Here is a 21849-nt window from a genome sequence, read left to right on the forward strand (position 1 = left end):
TCCAAAATATCCATACAAATTTGCACTCCCACCAACAGTGGAGGAGTGTTCCCCTTGCTCCACATCCTCTCCAACATAAGCTGTCTTCAGTGTTTTTGATCTTAGCCCTTCTGACAGGTAGTAGTAAGATGGCATCTCAGAGTCATTTTGATTTGCATTTCCCTGGTGACTAAGGATGTCTGTTGGCAGCAGACTCTGAACAGGGCTTGTGCATAGCCTGTTGGCTTGCCCTAAGTTGCCCTAAGGTGCCCTTTTGTCCTTCCTCTTTTCCTGTGTCAGTGAGTCACAGGATGTTTATGATATAGCTATTGCTGGAACATTGTCTCAAGAATCAGCTCTCTGCTTGTGGTCTTTCTGTCTGGCTGAGCTGCTGGGATGCGGATGGGAACCTGACCCCTTGGAGAGTAGGAAGTAGCAAGGTATATAAGGCTGATGGATAGTCAATAAATGGGCTCTCTTTGAATGAAAAACCACGGTGTGTCCTGAGTGCTCCTTAATCTCGACATCCCTCGGCAGTTCTGGGTCACAGGCCATGTGGGTCACTGCAGATGTCTTTCAGCCATTTGAGCTTCTTCTCTTGAGAATTCTCTGTTTAGCTCTATAGCCCATTTTTAATTGGACTGTTGTGTATTTTGATGTCTAATTTCTTGAGTTCTTTATATGTTCTGGATATCAACTCTCTGTCAGATGTGGTGTTGATGAAGATATTTTCCCATTCTGTAGGCTGTCATTTTGTCTTATTGACTGTGTCCTTTGCCCTACAAATGCTTCTCAGTTTCAAAAGGTCCCATTTATTAATTGTTGGTCTCAGTGTCTGTACTGCTGGTGTTATATTTAGGAAGTGATCTCTGGTGCCAATACGTTCAAGACTTTCTCTTCTTCTCTGCTGTGGGATGTTCTGTATGTTAAATGTGTTGCTCTGATTGGTTAATAAATAAAACACTGATTGGCCAGTAGCCAGGCAGGAAATATAGGTGGGACAAGCAGAGAAGAGAATGCTGGGAACAGGAAGGCTGAGTAGAAAGACACTGCCAGCTGCTGCCATGGAAAGTGTCATGTAAAGATACCAATAAGCTGCCAGCCACATGGCAACTTATAGATTAATAGATATGGGTTAATTTAAGATATAAGAACTAGATAACAAGAAGCCAGCCTCGGCCATACAGTTAGTAAGCAATATAAGTCTCTGTGTTTTTACTCAGTTGGGTCTGAGTGCCTGCGGGATTGGCAGGTGAGAGAGATTTATCTTGACTGTGGGCCAGACAGGACTGGAAAAAGCTCAAGCTACAATTCTCTTACTTCCTACTTTCTCTTCTATCAGGTTTAGAGTAACTGGATTTATGTTGAGGTCTTTGATCTACTTGGACTTAAGTTTTGTGCACGGTGACTGATATGGATCTATTTGCAGTCTTCTACATGTTGACATCCAGTTATGCCAGCACCATTTCTTGAAGATGCTTTCTTTTTTCCATTGTATACTTTTGGCTTCACTGTTGAAAATCATCTATTCGTAGGTGTCTGGATTAATGTCAGGGTCTTCAGTTCGGTTCCATTGGTCCATGTGTCAGTTTTTATGCCAGTACCAAGCTGTTTTTATTACTGTAGGTCTATAATAGAGCTTGAAGTCAGGGATCATGATGCCTCTAGGGGTTGTTATATTGTGCAGGATTCTTTTGGCTATCCTGAGTTTTTTAGTTTTTCCATATGAGGTTGAGTATTGTTCTATAAATGTCTGTGAAGAATTGTGTTGGGATATGATGAGGATTGCATTGAATCTTTAGGTTTCTTTTGGTAAGTTTTCCACTTTTATTATGTTTTTTTTGTTTGTTTGTTTGTTTTTGTTTTTTTTTTTTTTTTTTTTGGTTTTTCGAGACAGGGTTTCTCTGCATAGCTTTGCGCCTTTCCTGGAGCCCAGGCTGGCCTCGAACTCACAGAGTTCCACCTGGCTCTGCCTCCCGAGTGCTGGGATTAAAGGCGTGCACCGCCGCCCGGCTTCCACTTTTATTATGTTAATCCTACCTATCCATGAGCATGGAAGTCTTTCCATTTTCTGATATCTTCTTCAACTTCTTTCTTCAGGAACTTAAAGTTTTTGTCATACAGGTCCTTTGCTTGCTTAGTTAGAGTTACCCCAAGGTATTTTATATTATTTGTAGCTTTTGTAAAGGGTGATGTTTCTGATTTCTTTCTTAGCCCATTTGTTATTTGTATATAGGAAGGCTACTAATGTTTTTGAGTTAATCTTGTATCCTGCCACATTACTGAATGTGTTTATCAGCTGTAAGAGTTCTTGGTCAAATTTTTGGGGTCACTTATATATACTATCATGTCATCTGCAAATAGTGAAAGTTTGACTTCTTCCTTTCCAATTTTTATCCACTTGATCTCCTTTTGTAGTTTTATTGCTCTAGCTAGAACTTCAAGTATTATATTGAATAAATATGGGGAGAGCGGACCATCTTGTTTTGTTCCTAATTTTGGTGGAATTGCTTTGAGTTTCTCTCCGTTTACTGTGATGTTCACTCTTGGCTTGCTATAAATTGCCTTTATTCAGTTTAGGTATGTTCCCTGCATTCCTGATCTCTCCAAGACCTTTATTATGAAGGGGTGTTTGATTTTGTCAAAGGCCTTTTCAGCATCTAGTGAAATGATCATGTGGTATTTTTTCTTTCAGTTTGTTCATATGGTTTTAATATATTGACAGACTTTCATTTGTTTAACCATCCTTGCATCTCTGGGATGAACCCTACTTGATCAACGTAGACAATTGTTTTGATGTGTTCTTGGAGCTGTTTGCCAGTATTTTATTGAGTGTTTTGTTTCAATGTTCATGTTGGAGATTGGTCTGTAATTCCCTTTTTTATTGCATCTTTGTTTGGCTTGGGGATCAGAGTAACTGTAGCCTCATAGAAGGAGTTTGGTAACATTCCTTCGGTTTCTATTGTGTGGAACAATTTAAAGAGTATTGATATTAACAACTCTTCTGTGAAGATCTGGTTGAATTCTGCATTGAAACCATCTGGTCCTGGACTTTTTTTGGTTGGGAGATTATTAATGATAGTTTCTATTTCATTAAGTGTTAGTGGTTTATTTAAATGGTTCATCTCTTCCTGATTTAATTTAGGTATGTGGTAGCTGTCCAGAAAATTGTACATTTCTTTTAGATTTTCCAATTTTGTGGAGTACAGGTTTTTGAAGTATGACCCAATGATTCTCTGTAATTCCTAATTGTCAGTTGTTATGTCTCCCTTTTCCTTTGTAATTTTCTGAATTTGGATGCTCTCTCTCTGCCTTTTGGTAGTCTGGATAAGGGCTTGTCTTTCTTGCTGATTTTCTCAAAGAACCAACTCTTTGTTTCATTGATTCTTTGTATTATTCTCTTTGTTTCTATTTTATTGAACTCTTTGTTTCTATTTTATTCAGCTCTCAATTTGATTATTTCCTGGCATCTATTCCTCCTGGGTGACTTAGCTTCTTCTTGTTCTAGAGTTTTCAGGTGTCTTGTTAAGTCACTAGTGTGAGATATCTCCAACTTCTTTATGTGGGCATTTAGTGCTATGAATTTTCATCTTAGCACTGCTTTCATAGTGTCCCATAAGTTTGGGTATGTAGTATATTCATTTTCACTGCTGTCTAGGAAGTCTTTAATTTCTTTATTTCTTCCTTTACCCTTTAGTGATTCAGTAGAGCATTATTCAGTTTCCATGAGATTGTAGACTTTCTGTAATTTTTGTTGTTGTTGAAATCTAACTTTAAACCATGGTGGTCTGATAGAATACAGGAGGTTATTCCAATTATTTTGTATCTGTAGAGGTTTGCTTTGTGACCCAGTATGTTGTCAATTTTAGAGAAGGTTCCATGGGGTGTTGAGAAGAAAGTATATTCTTTTTTTGTTAGGGCGGAATGTGCTTTAGATATTGATTAAATCCATTTGATTTATAACATCAGTTAAGGCCCTTATTTCTCCATTAAGTTTCGATTTGGCAGATCTGTCCAGTAGTGAGAGTGGGGTGTTGAGGTCTCCCACTATTAATGTGTAGGGTTTTATGTGTGATTTAAACTTTAGTAATGCTTCTTTACATATGTGGGTGCCCTTGTATTTGGGGCATAAATGTTCAGAATTGAAACTTCCTCATCGTGTATCTTTCCTGTGATGTGTATATAAAGTCCTTCTTCATCTTTTTTGATTGATTTTAGTTTCAAGTCTATTATGTGGAATATTAGAATAGCTATAAAAGCTTGCTTCTTAAGACCATTTGATTGGTAAGACTTTTCCCAGTCTTTTATTCTGAGGTAGTATCTCTCTTTGAAATTGAGTTGTGTTTCTTGTATGCAGCAGAGAAATGGGTCCTGTTTTGTATTCATTCTATTAGTCTGTGTCTTTTTATAGGTGAATTAATTCCATTGATATTAAGGGATATTAATGACCAGTGATTGTTAGTTCCTGTTACATTTTGGTAGTTAGTGAGTGTGTATTTCTCTTCTTTGGGCTTTGCTGCTGGGGGTTATCTATTGCCTGTATTTTCGTGTGTGTATCTGACTTCCTTAGGTTGGAATTTTTCTTCTAGTGCTTTTTGTAAGGCTGGATTTGTGGATAGGTATTGTTTTAATCTGGTTTTATTTTAAAATGTCTTGTTCACTCCGTCTATGGTGATTGAAAGTTTTGCTAGGTATATTATTCTAGGCTGGCATCCATTTTCCCTTAGTGTCTGCATTATGTCTGTCCAGCTTCTTCTGGCTTTCAAAGTCTCCATTGAGAAACTGAGTGTCATTCTAATGGGTTTGCCTTTATAAGTCACTTAGCCTTTTTCTTTTACTGCTCTTAATATTCTTTCTTTATTCTGTAGATTTAGTTGTGTAATTATTATGTGGCAAGAGGATATTTGGGAGTGTCTAGTCTGTTTGGTCTTCTACAGGCTCCTTCTATCTTCATAGCTATTTCCTTCTTTAAGTTTGGAAAGTTTTCTTCTATGATCTTGCTGAATATATTTTCTGTGCCTTTGAGTTGGTATTCTTTTCCTTCTTCTATCCCTATTATTCTTAGATTTGGCCTTTTCATGTTATCACAGATCCTGGACATTTTGTGTTATGACTTTTTTGGCTTTGGTATTTTCTTTGACTGATGAATCTGTTTCCTCTATTGTATCATCTACACCAGAGATTCTCTCTTCCAATGCTTGTATTCTGTTGGTTATGCTTGCATCTGTGTTTCCTGTTTGTTTACTCAGATTTTCTATTTCCAGCATTCCCTCTATTTCTGTCTTCTTCATTGTTTCTATTTCCCTTTTCAGGTCTTGAATTGTTTCCCTCACATGTTTAATTGCTTTTTCTGGTTTTCTTTAAGGGATGTATTGCTTTCTTCCACATTTTTTATTTGTCTTTTCCTGTAGTTCTTTATTGATTTCTTCCAATTTTTTGTTTGTTTTTTCCTCAATTTCATTTTTTCTTGAAAGTCCTCTAGCATCTTCATGATGCTGTTCTTAAGGTTGCTTTCTTCTGCTTCTTCTACTTTGTGATGTTCAGGGCTTGCTGTTGGAGGAGGGCTAGGTTCTGGTGATGCTGTATTGCTCTTTATGTTGTTCTATGTATTTTTTCCTTGACATCTGCCCATCTCCTCCTCTAATAGACATAAGAGGTTGCTGTGTCTGAGTGAGTTGGTATTGTTCTACTCTGTGCTTGTTGTGTCTGTGTCTCAGGGGGCCCCTCTAGGTCCAATATTAGTACTTGGTCTCATTTGGAGCAGGCAGATTCTGTTTCTCAGGGAGCTGCTCTTGGGTGAACCCAAGCTTGTTGATTCTGTGACTCACAGAGCCACTCTCGGTTTTATTAGGGCTCTTGGTCTAGTCAGAGAATACAGATTCTCTGTTTCAGGAAGCCTGTCTTGGTCCAATGAGAAGTGGCAGATCCTACGTCTCAAAAAGCCACTCTTGGTCTAATGAGGGCTGGCAGATTCCCTGTCTCAGGAGGTTACTCTTGTTCCAATGATAGCTCTTTGTTCAATGAGGGCTGCCGGCTTGGTTTCCATGCCTTAGGAAGTGGCTGGGGTCTCAGGGGGATGGGTATGGGGGAAGGGTGTGTAGATTGCAGGGTCTGGTAGGGGGTCTTGGTGAGGGAGGGGCCTTCACAAAGCAGCCCTGCCTGCTGGCCAGCAACTGGGACAGAGTTAGGTGGGGGTTCACGGGGACCAGCTGTGTTCCATGGATGGGGCCAAGGGATAGGACTTTCTGGGTATGGAGCCTCAATAGTCTTTCAGATAACACCTGACCACAGGAACCAGAGTGGTGAATATTTACATCTACAACAATTAGGACAATGAGAAAAAGATGTGATCATGAAAAAACTGTAATGTTAATGTAAAAATTGCTATGTGACATTCTCCCATCTTCAGATCCTTCCAAGGACTGCCAGAGTGGATATGAATTAGACTGCAGCCTAAAACACACTCTCTCCCCACCTGCCACAGGCAAGGACTTGAAGGAAGATAGATGTCCAGTCTAGAAACACAGTCCTTACAGGAGTACTAGGAGAGAATACCCTGCTTATTGCCTCACCTCTCCTAATCTACCTTCTCACAGAAAGTGCACTCCCCAAAGGAACAAACAGATGTCAGACACATTCAGAGAGTTCTTGTCACTTGCTCAGTGAGGATGAATTTATTGTGATGCTTCTTCTCTTTTCTGTCCATGACAGGTGGACGTCGACTTTCATTACAGAGTATTATTGGCATTATTGCCCAATGTCTGATGGGGCTGATTGCAGTAATATTTGTACTGGTTTTCCTGTGGCGCAGACATCATGGCAGGTGAAGTGTTTTCCACCCTTCCACCTACTCTTCCATTCCCTCCATGCTTGGGAAAGGGAAGAGGCTTCCTTTACTTTGTGTCTGGACTCCATCTTCTTCTCTTTGCTATGTGTGTGCTGTGTGCCTCATATCACTGCCTTCCTATGTCCTGTACCCCACTGTCTGTTGGTCATGGTCATTTCTTTCCTTGTGAAGTTTGGAGATAAAATGACTTCATCTTTCACCAGGGAGCCACAAATTGAGAACAATATTAAACAAGAGGACAATGAGCCAACCAACCTCAATAAAACCTCAAAAGCAGCTTCAAATGTGAAACCTCAAAAGGAAAAGAAGCCAAAAGTAAATTCTCAACCAAATTACCACCCACAGCACCAGCTAGAAAACAGCAAATATGATGGGGTAAAAGGATCAAAGGCTAGGAGGGGCTGGTTAGATTCGAAAAAGAGGCAGCACCAAGAAAGGCAGTGGCAGCCATGACACCATTGCTGTGAACACACAGCAATGACACCAGGCAGCTCCCAGGAAACATTGGCTCCCAGGGTCCTTCCCAACTGAGGAACCAAACAACAGTGACAATGTCTCCCATTTCTTTAGGACAAGAACTAAGAGCATGCTCAGTGAGGACAACTGGACCCATCTACCCACAGTAAGTAAAGGCACTGACCCTCGGGAATCAAAGGTCTCACCACCTGCCCGTCCTTCCACAGCATCCTGGACACCAGCCACTGTCTCCTGTCTGACTTACAGAGTAGATCTTCTCTTCCCAGCCTCTGGCTGGCATTTTCTTTAGGCTACCAAGTAGCTCCCAAATAAAGACATGGAGACTTATTATTAATTATGAATGCTCAGTGTTAGCTGAGGCTTGTGTAACTAGCTCCTTTACCTTAATTTAAACTGTTTCTATTCTTCTATGTTTTGCCTCAGGCCTTTTAACCTTTCTTTAATTCTGTATGTCCTACTTTCCTGCTTCCTCCCATCTGTCTGTCTGACCCCAGATCTCCCTGGCTTCTTTTCTTCTTTCTTTTTTAAGCCTAAATACCTCCTCCTACTTACTCTCCTGCCTAGATGTCTCACCTATATATCCTCCCTCACTATTAGCCATTCAGCTTTTTCTTAGACAATTCTGTTGCCTTGGGTAAAACAGCAACACATCTTTACTTAGTTATACAAACACAACACATCTTTACATTGTTAAACAAATATTGCACAACACCAGCCCTCAGGTTCTGTAGGTCCTCACCCTCTTTCCAGCCACAGGAGACCAAGTCAGTGCTGGAGGGACACTCAGTTCACCTAGGCTAGGCTGGCATGAGGGATCCACATGTCCAAGAGCAAGTTCCTGAACCTAATGCCTTCCCTGCTGTATGTGAAGGTTGTGGGCATTCATTCTCCCTTAGGGGGACTCTCTACTATGTGAGTCTGGTTGCAAGGACCACTGTGCTCCTCTTTGTCATAGGAACATGTCAGTCACAAATACCACTGAGGAAAGGATAATCAAGGCTTTGTGAACTTGGAGAACTCCTGAACTAAATAATCCAGGTCTTTGTCCTTGTTAGCTCTCCTCTGGTCCTAATAAGCTAGGTCTGTGAAACAGACTCTGGAGGATGCAAATCCTGTAACTGAACTTGGGCATCACCCCCTTCAACCCTCACCCCACATCTACTACTACTTCCTGCTGCCTCCTTCGGCTACAAATCACAAGTCTCAGATGAGCTTTGTACTTCCATGCTCTGGGGACTCTTCTGTTGCTTCCCCAGGTCACTTCACAACTCTCCTAATGAGGTAAGCACTGCCACTTTCACTGTCTGCTTCCTCTCAGAAGTCTCTGGAGAGATGGGGACACTCAGAGCCACAACTGTGTGTCCTTAGTTCCTCCTGCATCAGACAAGGAGCTGCACCTCTCTCACCCTTAGCCTGCTCACCTGCATTCTGCCCACTAGAAAAGAGGTTACAGGTGTGGGTGAGCTAACCCCTGTGTAGTTCCCAGCACAGACCCAAAGGAGGAAGGGCCACACCCCTCTCCCTTGTCTCTGCTCATCTGGACCTGCTCTGACTTTCAAAGGAAAGACTCCATTCCAACCAGTCATAAGTGCAGGCTCTGGGATCTCACTCTGACCCCTCCTCTGCCCAGCATACCAGTCCCTTGTAGTCTGGCAGATGGATTCAGACAAGAGACATCCTATCGTGTAGGAGACTGGCAGGTTTCTTAGAGAATGATGGGAGGCATGCTCTACAGTGAGGGTGGACATTGGCCAAAGGGCCACTGCAGTTGAAAGGCCCTCAAGGAGTGAGAATAGACAATGGCCAGGGACCATAGGCTCCATATTAAAGTGGGCTGGGTGCTGTCTTCTAAAGTCTCTGGCACAGGAGGCCTTCATGAGATGTTGTTCTGGGCAGGACAAACAGACCATGTGGGTTGACTCTAAAGGAGGGGACTATTGTGTGTCTCTACTCTTTGCCAGAAGGTTCAAGCCACATAGTAACCTATATTCTTCTTAGCAATTGAGATGGTCACTTAGAGAATTTAAAGGCTGGCAATGTAGTCCTATTGCTAGAGTGCTTGCCTGGCTGCCCCTGGCCTAGGTTTGATCCACAGAATCACAGTGGAGCACACCTGTAGTCACAGCACTGGAGAACATGGGAACTCTCTGGGCTACATGAGAGCTGGTTCACACCAACACACACACACACACACACACACACACACACACACACACACACACACACACACACATACACAAACCAGGTTTAGGGCAGAGGTGATGGTTTAGTGTGTAAAGTGCAGTTTACAAATCTGACACCCGAGTTCAGTCCCCAAACCCTGAGGTAAAAGAGGAGAACCCCCTCCTGCAAGTTTTCCTCTGAGATGCACCCATGTTCTGCTTGTCTGTCTGTCAGTCTGACTCTGTCTGTGTCTCTGCCTCTGTGTCTTGAGACTGACTGTATGATCATACTTTTCAGGTGGATGGCCTTCACATTATTTCCTGGAAAACAATGTCCAGCAACACAAATCCCTAACTTCAGTCTTCCCAGTTCCACCAGCAACAGAAACAGTCTTCTGAAATAAAAAAAAAATTAGTGATGGGACCTGTCCCATTAGCTTCTGCTCATGTATTCCCAGTCTCCTGCCCTTCACTGGGGATGGGGTTAGCGGAGGAGAGTCCCCAATAGACACAACACTAAAGCCCCAGCCTTCAGAGTCAGCAGAGAAAAAGGCAGATAGTGGATTGGGTAGCCTGTGGCTAGCAGAAAAGGGATTGCTAGTGAGGGATCGCGCCCTTTAGAGTACAGAGCAAGAACACTTTATGAAGTCCACTGTAGTCAGGGATCCAGCTGAGTAGTGATCCAGAAATCTGGCTGTGGTAGAGAAAAATGGGCTGTGGTAGGGGATGACTTCACTGGGGAAAGCCCTCTGACAGTTAGGTGACTATGTGTGCAGGTTCCTGGTATGAGATCTCTGCCCTCAGAAGGGTGACAATGTAGTCTTGCTTGTGTACAGTTCTAGGTGTTCAGTGGCAGCCACTCTGTATCTATTTCCTGACATGGGATTTTTGCTGTACACATGGTGGGCCATGAAATCCAAGGTCCTGCAAACAGGAACTGTTGTCTTGGTTGGTCACAGCTGCAGTTCCATGGTGGAGAGATACAATCTCCCATGCATGTGTGTTTGGGATTCCATTTCACCTCTCAGCTGTGACTTGTTCTCTAGTCCCACAAAGCTAAGTGGCCAAACCTTCAGCAAGCACATGAAGCACTCCTTGACATTTGCCCACTCTGTTCTCAGGTCTTCCTCACACTCACTACTGTCTCCTTAGCTCCCTGACACTAGCTCCTTCTCCTTCTGGGGAATGTCCAGTGTCCTATCACATACTCCAGATTCCTCTCTTGCTCATACTTCCTGCTCTTGTCAACACTTAGCTCTGTGGGTCCCTCTGTTCTAATTGCATCTGTCTCCCTGTACACCTCTGCCCCACTGCTGTGACAGGAGAGTAGTGACTGATAAGGGTGCATCAGGAAAGAAACTAGTTGACCCAGAAGACTCGAAGCCTGTCCCTATCTGACTTCATACATTTGAGCATACTCAAGAGATGCCAGGGATAGGAGCTGGAGAGGTGGTTTGGTGGATCTAAGCATCTGGCTGCTCTTCCAGAGGACTCAGATCCCCATCTACCACACAGATTAAAACCTTTTGTAACTGTAGTCTCAGGGGATCTGACACCATCTTCTCTCCCCAGGGGGTACCAGACATATACATAATGTACAGACATACATGCCAGCAAACCACCAACCACCACCAGCACCACCAGCACCATCATCACCCACATACACAGGCATAGATGGACAGGCAGGGAGTGTACACAAACACAGAGTATTGACCGCTAAATAAAGTCAATTGAGGTTTGTGACATACAGTAGGTAACATGGATGCACAAAAGTCAGAGGGGCCAATCATAGGGTACACATCGAATATCATATTGGAAAAGTGAGTTTGTATTAAACCTCCTTTGCCACTGTGACCAAGCTTTATCGTCATGCCCAGTTAGATGTGGCATGGGGAAACATGCTCCACTTTTGGCAGGTGGAGGTATATGGACAAGGACAAGCAATTCAGGAGAAAGTAAACATGGTGTGTCAAACACCCATCCAATGACCACTATTTACTCTTACATTTTCTTTCCTGAGTTTTTAAAATTTTTTTTTGTGAGTGTGTCTCACATAGCCTAGGCTAGCTTCAAACTCAGTACATAACCAAGGATGACTTTGAACTTCTCATCCTCCTTTGTGTATCTTTTCGAACAAAGTCTTGGGGGTCAAATCCAGAGCTTTGTGCACACTAAGTAAGCTCTGCCTACAGAGTTACACTCTAGCCTTCAAATTTTTACAGTTAACTATTTGTTGAATGGTTCTTAAATTCTCATACCTGAGACTGTACATGTGTCCAGGTGCACACACACATGCACATGCATGCATGCACACCTTTGCTTCTCCTAGGAGGATATACACGCTTTGACCAGCACCAGGAGCAAACACTTGTTAACAAAATGGTGCTGAGATGTCCAGCTCAGAGTTCTGTGAGGGCTGAGTGGGGCCGGGAATTAGCGCAGGAGATGAATTTGCATTTAGAAAGCAGGAGTGGAGTCCTTACTCCTGGGAGAAGATAACTATTCTCAACTCATTGCCACAACATGGACACAAGTGAGCATCCCTGGATAAAGACAGGCTGGTGGTGGTCCAACCGTCCACCTCATAATGGTGCAGAATATGATGTTTGTGTCACAGATGGGTTAGAAAGAGATTGATAGTGACATGGAAAGAGAACCTGCAAACTAAAACCTTCAAAACACAAAATTTAAAAACTCTCAGAAGCTAAGAGCACTTGCTGTTCTTTTGGAAGACCTGAGTTCAGTTCCCAGTACACACATCAGGAGGTTCACAGCTGCCTGCAGCTTCATATCCACGGGCAATGATGCCCTCCTCTGGCTTCAATAGGAACACCACACACATGTGGGATACTCACATACACAGAGAGACAGACAGACAGACAGACAGACAGACAGACAGACAGACAGAGAAAGAAACAGAGACAATGACACAGGCTGAGAGACAGGGAAAATAAAAGGAAATCTAAAATAGGAGAAAACAACCTCACATTTCCCTTTATAATTCAGGTTCTCACAACACAAGCCACCACCTTCTCACTGAGCAAGTTCAGGCATTCCCTGGGCTGATCTGCAGCCACAGCATGTCTGACATTGGTTCCTGTCCCAGTGCTGCGACATCTTGGAGGATGACTGATAATCAGGACTGTGTTAGGATTTCTATTGCTGTGAAGAGACACCATGACCACAGAAACTCTTACAAAGGAATACGTATAATGGGAGGGCTTATTGCTTAGAGATTCTTATCATCTCAGTGGAACATGATAGCATACAGGCAGACATGGTGCTGGAGAAGGAGCTGAGATTTCTACAATTTTGATTCAGAGGCAACAGGAAGTAAACTGAGACACTGGGTATGGCTTGAGCATAGGAGACCTCAATGACTGCTCCTACAGTGACACACTTTCTCCAACAAGGCCATATCTACTCCAACAAAACCACACCTCCTAATAGTGCCACTCCCTGTTATCTTGTGGGGGCCAATTACATTCAAACCCCCGCATCCCACTTCCTGGCCCCCATATGCTTGTAACAATATCATAATGTAAAATATATTTAGTCCAACTTCAAAAACTCCATTGTCTATCACAGATCAATAATGTTTAAAAGTGCAAAGTTCAGAGTTTCTTCTGAGTTTCATGCAATCTCTAACTATAATCTCCTATAAAATTAAAAATTAAAAAAACACATGCTTCCAACATATAATGGCACAATATATACATTACTCTTCCAAAGTGTAGGGAAGGACGCATAACGAGGAAATACTGGACCAAAGTGAGACTGAAAGTAATCTGGACAAACTCCAAACTCTGCATCTCCAGGTCTTACTTCAAACTGCTCTTCAGATCTACAGCTTCTTTCAGCTATGTTGACCACAACACATTACTCTCTTGGGCTGGTTCCACTTCCTGTTACAGCTCTTCTCAGCAGGTATCCCAGGGCTCTGGCATCTCCAACATCTTGGGGTCTCCAAGGCAATCCAAGTTTCTCCTTCACAGCTTCACACAATGGCCTCTCTGGTCCTCCATTTAGGGACACTCCTGACACATGCCTAGCCTCAGTGGTTTTCCTTAGTCAAGGAGGAAAATTCCATAGCCCATTTCTTCTATCCTTAATCCAGAACCAGGTGGCCAAAGCCTCCTCAAATTGTACATTTTGTATTTTTTTTCCGTGCTCAGCTTCCTCTTTTTCTTTATAAATCTGTATAAGAGTGGCCAGTCATAAAACACAACAGAGTCTATACTAGGCTGTTTTGAGATTTCCTCTGCCAATGGAATTAATCCAAAACAGTTCACTTTAGCCTCAGGCAGACTTTTGGGACAAGGACAAAATGCAGCCATATTCTTCACCAAAATATCACAAGAACAATCTCTAGGCCACATATTAATATTTTTCTCCTCTGAAATCTCTTGACAGGGCCCCATAGTTCAAATAACTCAACACCAATGTCTTCCATGTTCCTACTAGTCTGTCTCATTAAGCAGTACTTAGAGCATTCCACTACTTTCCTAATCCAAGCTTCCATACTCCACATTACTCCAAATAAAAACATGGTCCAGCCTATCACAATACTCCAGCCCCTGGTACCATCTTCTGTCTTAGCTAGGGTTTCTGTTGGTGTGAAGAGACACCATGACCACTGCAACTCTTTTTTTATTGTTATAGCAGAAATATTTGTTTAGAGTGAAGAATATCAATTTTGAAACAATAATAAATAACATGACCTTACTAAACACACACCAATTCAGTTAACTTTACTTTGTTATTTGTTTAGATGGAAATTTCAATAGAATTTAACATGTGATTGAAGCTTGCTAATTTTGTGTCTCAGTTCACCATCGTTGTTTCTCTGATAGCCTCCTCTGATAGACTGTCTGTAGGTGCATACGTAGATCTTGAAAAGCATCCATTATTTTTCCTTCATTTTTTTGGAATTCTCAAAAGCCAATTGTCATTTGAGAGGTCCAAGCTCACCTTCTAGAGAATGACACCTTGTAGAGCAATAATAATCTCTTCTAGGCAGCCCTCACTCAGTAGAAGTTAAATTGTTCTTCACATTTAGATTAACCACAGAGTTCATGAGCCAACATACAATGGAAAGGTATAAAGGTTAACAGGAATTTAGATGAGATGAGTCAGGGAAAGCAGATGAATAGAATTCATGTAGGTATATCAATTAATAAAAAATTAAGCAAGCTAGTCACAAATGAAGTGAATTTTATATGATATCCACAATTATTAACCTTTTAAATAGTAATCCTCAAATGCATGATAGGACCCAGAGTTTATTCTGCAAATTTAAAATGCAGGATTTTATCCATTATATTTTACTTCTAGATTTGAAGTTCAAGAGTGTATCTGTCTAATCCAACCAGTTCTCACTGTTCTATTATTTCTGGAAAAATCCATTTGCTGTTTCAGAAGCAAAATTCTATACAAGTAACAGCGACAGTTAATTTTGTCAACTTACCGTAACCCCGAAGTGTCATTGAAGAGAGTTTCAATACACATTGGTGATTCTATGGGTGTATTTCTGCTGTACGTGTACTATTATGTATTTCTACCAGAAAAATTAACAATTATAAACCAAGATTGAAAAGTACATTAAAATACATATGTCACTATGTTGAATGTGATTTTTTGACTCCATGGAAAATAAATACACAACTTTTAAGAATGACATAAGTAATAGAAAATTATTTATACTGAAATTCTTTTTTTTGGCCATTAATCAGTACTTAAAGCATTCCACTGCTTTCCTAATCCAAACTCTGATACTCTATACTACTCCAAATAAAAACATGGTCCAGCCTATCACAATACTCCAGTCCCTGGTACCATCTTCTGTATAAGTTAGGGTTTCTGTTGATGTTAACAGAAACCATGACCACAGCAACTCTTCTACATGAAAATATTTCATTGAGGTGGTGGCTACAGTTTCAGACCTTTAGTCTATTATCATCATGGAGGAGAGCATGGCGGTATGTAGACAGACATGGTATTAGAGAAGGTGTTGTTACATCTTGATCCACAGGCAACAGGAAGTGGTCTGAGACACTGGGCAAGACTTGAGCATAGGATACCTCAAAGTACACCCCCACAGTTACATACTTCCTTCAACAAGGTCACACCTACTAAAACAAAGCTACACCTCCTAATAGTACCACTCCCAATAAGCTTATAGGGAAAAATTACATTCAAAATACCACAAGGATTCAGGACCTAACAGCTTGTCTCACATTGGCCTCCAGCCAGACAGTCACCTTGCTAGGGACAGGGGAAAGAGGAAAGCAATTATGAAGACCTGAATGTTCTAGAAAAGGTAGTTGGCAACAAGAGCACACAGTGTGATGGGGACAAGTGACTTATGAAGAGGTCTCAGTTGTTGGGGGACATTGTTCCTGGAAGCTCAGAATAAAGCCAGGGCACCCTAGCCAGAAGCATTCAGCAAGAAGGGCTCCATAGGTTGTAGAACAAAGCTGTATTCTCTGCTAATAGAGTTACTCTACAGTACCCAGCAATTGTGCATCACCTCCTGGTGACCATCAGCCAGGTGCTCCACCACCAGGACCTGCAGCTACTCCTCAGCTCCACCTGCCAAAACTCACCTGCATTCTCTACTGTCTGAATCTTGGAAGATCCCACTCCTCGGCTCTCAGGAGGGTGGTGGGAGACCCAGCTTCTCAGAGACAATTGAGAATAGGGTGTGCTGAGGGGAAGTGTGCAAAACTACACCCCATTTCTAGGGTGACCCTGAAACCCAGAAGCCATCTGCTCCCTCAGGAGCAGATAGCATCTGTCCCATTGTGGCTGTCACACCCTTCTGATCTTCCAGGTGAGGGCGCTACTTCAAGTCCTTGGGAAGACCTTGCTCCTACTGTTTAAGATACTGTCTAGAATGTTCCACAGCATCCCCTTCAAGACCCATGTACATAGATCTGAAGTGACTGAGCCCTTGGGGGCACAGCTTCACAAGCTTTTACATACAGAAGATGTGGGCTCTGAGTGTCTAGCCATTGTGCCTAGATCATGCCCCTTCAAGTTATCTGGGTCCTGCCTCGGTTCCCCATTGAGGCCCTTGAGGGCCAGGGACTGTACCAGGAATTTCAATTCCAGGCCTGTGTGTGAACTGAGATCGGGGCTGTAGAAGCAGTCACACTTGTCTCAGGGATGACAGGGTCACATGATCTCAAAAAGGAGCATGTCTGTGCTCTACACCAGTGGTTCTCAACCTTCCTAATGCTGCAACCCTTTAATACAGTTCCTTATACTGCGGTGACTCCCCAACCATAGAATTATTTTAATAACTACAATTTTGCTACAGTTGTGAATCATAATGTAAGTATCTGATATGCAGGATATCTGATATGCAACCCCTGTCAATAGGTAGTTCATAACCCCTCTCAAAGGGGTTGAGACCCACAGGTTGAGAATTTCTGCTCCAGTGGAAGCTTCCTGCCAGAAGGAGCAAAGCAGTCAGGTAATGGGAAGAAATGGGGAGAAGCAGCTTGATGTGAAGGGAGGACCCACAGGAGACTGGAGGGGTCACTGTGGGGTTCAAATGTTGTCAGTGGTCATGAGGAGCTGAGTCAGCAATGGAGCTTATGGAGTCTGATTCCCCAAATAGCAAAGCTAAAGGCTGGAGAGGCACCTGGGGAGTGGAATAGTCTCCAGAATGCCCCTTGCTGCTTCTGAGCTTCCTCCTGCTTGCTGCTGCTGTGTTCCTGCTGTATGCGACATGGTGTGCATACTGTGTGAAAGGATGCCACTGTATCTAGTACAGTGTGTGGTTGAATTTTCTTTTACTCTATGCCACATATGAACATCATAATTTTGTTGTTTGTTTTTGCTTTTCTGGGGACCGGCTGCTACACAGCTCCCAAATAAATCACACAGAGAGGCTTATTCTTAATTATAAATGCTCAGCTTTGCCTTGGCTTGCTGCTAGCAAATTTTTCTTAACTTTAAATTATCCCTTCTACATTTTAAAAGCCTCTGGGCTTTTTCCTTTTCTTACTTCTGTAATCCTTCTTTCACTCTCACTCCATGGTTGGCTCTGTAGAGGGGTGACTGTCCCCTAGCATCCTCTGCCCCTTTTTCTCCCCTCTTTCTCTTTTATTCTCCTTCTATTAATCTTCTCTCCGCCTAGCCCCACCTATCCTTTCTCCTGCCTTGCTGTGGGCTGTTCAGCTCTTTATTATATCATCAGGATTTTTAGACAATTCAATGTAACACAGCTTCACAGAGTTAAACAAATGCAACATAAACAAAAGTAACACTCCTTAAAATCATATTCTCCAACAATAGTGTGATTGTTTCTTGGGAAAATCCCACTCCTCATTGGGCATTTTACTTTCAGAGCATAATGAAGATGATTTTGTATAAGAGCAATGATGCTTAGTTAGATTAATGATTTGACTGAACTTTCTGAGCCAGCCTAAAATATACAGGTGGCTAAGACAGGTAGTGTAGATGACTACGGAAATAGTTTGGGTTATTCTGCCAATTGATCCAATAAGAGACACCAAAAAGACAAATATATGCTAGAAGTCACCTTCCCCTGGTTAGATTTGGGATTTGCAGAGGATGGAACCTGAAAATGAGGAAGTCTCATGCATTATAGACCCATGGATCCTGCCTTTTGGAAAACAGGCTGATGATTAAACAAGGCTATTATGTCTCTACACTCAAGGTTATGCTTGAGTTCCTCGTTCATGTAGCTTACAGAATTAATCACAGGCCCTGGGATGTAGCTAGAAAAAGCAAAGTTGTAAAAATAAATTAAATGCCCCTATCGTATGTAAACAAAGATAGACAGCTGAACACAGGGATAAAGTTTGTAGGTATCTGCTACACTGAAATCACAAACAGCTTCCTGCCAATACAAAAGGAACAGGCTGAAATATACATGGCTTCCTTAAAACTTTGTTAACCAGTTATAAAAAGTCATTGCTTTGGGGCAAAAATGGTATGGAGGGGAAATTAACATAACAAAAGATGTTAAACTGCTTGTGAGGTTTAAGAAAAACATGTAACTTCTTATCATACTGTGATTTCTCTATGTGTAAAGATTTTCATTTGTTTTTGCAATACATATAACTTCTGATTATGAGGTAATCTTTTCTTGTGTAGAAAACTTTGTCTCATGATGTATAAAAAGGGTAAGAGAAAAATAAGGAACATAGAAGGGGAACATCAGGAAAGAAGAAGGGAAACAGCAGGGAAGAAGAAGGAAAACAGCAGGGAAGAAGAAGGAAAACAGCAGGGAAGAAGAAGGAAACAGCAGGGAAGAAGAAGGGAAACAGCAGGGAAGAAGAAGGGAAACAGCAGGGAAGAAGAAGGAAACATCATTGAAGTAGAAGGAAACAGCAGGGAAGAAGAAGGAAAACAGCAGGGAAGAAGAAGGAAACAGCAGGGAAGAAGAAGGGAAACAGCAGGGAAGAAGAAGGGAAACAGCAGGGAAGAAGAAGGGAAACAGCAGGGAAGAAGAAGGAAACATCATTGAAGTAGAAGGAAACAGCAGGGAAGAAGAAGGAAAACAGCAGGGAAGAAGAAGGAAACAGCAGGGAAGAAGAAGGAAACAGCAGGGAAGAAGAAGGAAACAGCAGGGAGGAAGAAGGAAACAGCAGGGAGGAAGAAGGAAACAGCAGGGAGGAAGAAGGAAACAGCAGGGAAGAAGAAAGAAACAGCAGGGAAGAAGAAGGAAACAGCAGGGAAGAAGAAGGAAACAGCAGGGAAGAAGAAGGAAACAGCAGGGAGGAAGAAGGGAAACAGAAGGGAAGAAGAATATAACACAGGAGAAAAAGAAGCTGCAGAAAGAGAAAAATGAAATGAAGAATTAAGCTTTGACCCCTCAGATAATAAGTCCTGGCTGTTAATGCACTATCACCAAAGAAACACATCCTTGCTTTTTTCTGACTTCCTGAAAGCTGGTTCTTCAGCAAAACTGTCCCTGTGGATACTTTGGCATGGTCACTCTTGTGGGACTGTCTGCACCTTAGAGTTGTTTGGCATTATGTCTCTGTGAGAACTGCCACATGGAGGGAGTGACACTGTTAGTGCCAGAGCTCTGGGGAGGAGAAAACTGTCCAGCATCCAGCTGCAGTGACTGATGCCCAGCTCCACACACATGACTCCTGGCATTGTTATAGCTTTTCTGTAACCTATACCACTGCCATGGGCAAGACAGAGACAGACTGACTCATTTCCTCCCCAGTTTGTCCACATCTGTCTGGGGTAGATGAGACCCGTCTATGGCCATCCTTGTCTACCTCAGCCTTCTGCAGGGACAGCACCAACTCAGGGCCAAATTCTCAGCTGGAGAGCTGAGAGAGCATGTGGAACACCAGGACTGCCAGCTCCCTCCAGCCCACAGCAGAAGACACCCACACAGGCCATCCTTCCTGAGGGACGTCTCCTGAGTCAGGGCTCCAGGCCCAGCATGTCCCAGTGTACTCACCCTGCCCAGTCCTGCTGCCCAACAGAGGTCATAAATCTGCCAGAGCATCTCTTCACATAGCCCAAGGCCTGTAGAGATGCAGCTGCAGGGAGAAACTTGTGGCAGTGATACAGAAAGACCATTATGTGAAACTGCCAAAGCACATGCTGCCCTCAGCCTGGAACCCACATCCTCTTCCCAGGGAACAGGAGCTCCACAAACCTGAATTCCTTAATGGAAGGCAATCTGGACACCCAGGACCCCTGCCCAAAAGACCAAAGATTCCATAGCCTCTAAAATGCTCCTGGCCTTGAAGTGATGCCCTCCATTAAGAACTGTGGAAGTTCAGTTTTAAAAAGACAAAATAGAGTATTCAAAATATTCTTGAAAGACAAAAATGTAATTGGACACAATTTAAAAAAACCAGGGCAACTATCCCACATATAATAGCTAAATAAAAATAATATTTAAAAATAATTAAAACTAATAAATAAAAATAATAGTAGCCTGAGCAACAATGTGGGAGACTCTAAATCAAAACATAAAAGCACAGTTAGAGAGGTAGCATGGAGAGTCAAAGCCCTGCCACACAAGCCTTGCAACCTGGGCTCGAAGAGAGCTGGCTTCCCAAATTATCCTCTGATCTCCACATGTGCACCATTGTGCAGAAACACAAGTGTCACTTATGCACACAAGCAAATATCACACACACACACACACACACACACACACACACACACACACGTACGTTAATAATAAGTTAAATTTCAAAAATGTACAACACCAAAGAAAGGACCTAGATAAAAACACTAGATAAAAAAGAAGTTCCAGGTTCGCAGGTTGGCAGAATTATTACTGTGAAAATATTTATATTACCAAAGGTGATCTAAACATCAGTGCCAAATAGGGATCAGAATTCCAAAAATATCTCTGTGACGAGAAATAGAAAACACTACATTCTCACAAAAGCAAACAAGACCCCAAAGGCAAAGGGAACCCTGAGCAGAAAGAGGAATGCTGGAGGAATCACCATGCTCCATGTCAAATATCCCTAACAGCAAACCTAACAACACGGTATAGTTACTTGTAAGACACAGACATTCAATCCAGTCCAACAGAACAAAGGACATAGAGATAAACTGAGCAGCTACAGCTGATCTGTGACCAAAAATACATTGCCCCAAAATACATCTGAGTAAAGACAGCCTCTTTGATAAACGTTTATGGGGAAACTGAATAGAAGAACAGAACTAGGTCCCTATTTGTCATTTGCACAAAAATCCACATGAACTGAAACTTGGAAACTGCTGAAGGAAGAAACTTCAAGATACCTGCAGCAGCAAGGACTTTCTGCAATGGATTCTACTGCCTCAGAAATCACCACAAGAATTAGCAGATGAAGCAGGACAGTGGTGGCACATGCTTCTAATCCCAACACTGAGGAGTCAGAGGCTGAGGATCTCTGTGAATTCAGGCCAGCCTGGTCTACAGAGAAACAAAACAACAAAAAACAAAACAAAAAAAAAGAGGCAGAAAAAGAATTAGGACATAGGATGCATGAAACTGAGCAGTTTCTGCACAGCAAAGGAAACAACAGAGTGAAGAGTCAGCCAGAATGCGCAGGAAGGTTGCCAGATACACTTCTGACAAGGAATCAACACATAGTCTATAGAAAGAGTTCATAAAGGGAATCAGGCCAGGCAGTGGTGGAGCACGCCATTAATCCCAGCACTCAGGAGACAGAGTCAGGAGGGTATCTCTGAGTTCGAGGCCAGCCAGGGCTACAGAGTAAGTTTCAGGAAAGGCACAAAGCTACACAGAGAAACCCTGTCTTGAACCCGCCCATACACAAAAAAAGTGAATCAGATAGCAAGAGAGCCTCAAATCATCGGACCAATAAATAGAAAAAAGTACAGAGCAGAGTCCTGAAAAGAAGTGCAAATGGGGAG

The 21849-nt window shown here is 42.4% G+C and overlaps 1 protein-coding gene across 11 annotated transcripts in view; it reads left to right on the forward strand.

Annotated features, from left to right (window-relative positions):
* Positions 1-14985, forward strand: part of LOC143273511 (cell adhesion molecule CEACAM5-like) — a 386206-nt gene extending 371221 nt beyond the window's left edge. For 6 of the 11 annotated variants that reach the window (XM_076573531.1, XM_076573557.1, XM_076573565.1 and 3 more), the window contains 4 exons: positions 6691-6802; positions 7030-7141; positions 7397-7448; positions 9764-9915. In XM_076573531.1, coding sequence (XP_076429646.1) covers positions 6691-6802; positions 7030-7141; positions 7397-7408 — 236 coding nt within the window. In that variant the 3' untranslated portion in view covers positions 7409-7448; positions 9764-9915. Of the gene's footprint in view, positions 1-6690; positions 6803-7029; positions 7142-7396; positions 7449-9763; positions 9916-14799 lie in introns of those variants that run through there. The other 5 variants (XM_076573572.1, XM_076573582.1, XM_076573535.1 and 2 more) reach the window with 4 other exon arrangements.
* Positions 14986-21849: the final 6864 nt, after the last annotated feature.

Source organism: Peromyscus maniculatus, chromosome 1, assembly GCF_049852395.1.
Source record: "Peromyscus maniculatus bairdii isolate BWxNUB_F1_BW_parent chromosome 1, HU_Pman_BW_mat_3.1, whole genome shotgun sequence".
Classification (NCBI taxonomy): domain Eukaryota; kingdom Metazoa; phylum Chordata; class Mammalia; order Rodentia; family Cricetidae; genus Peromyscus; species Peromyscus maniculatus.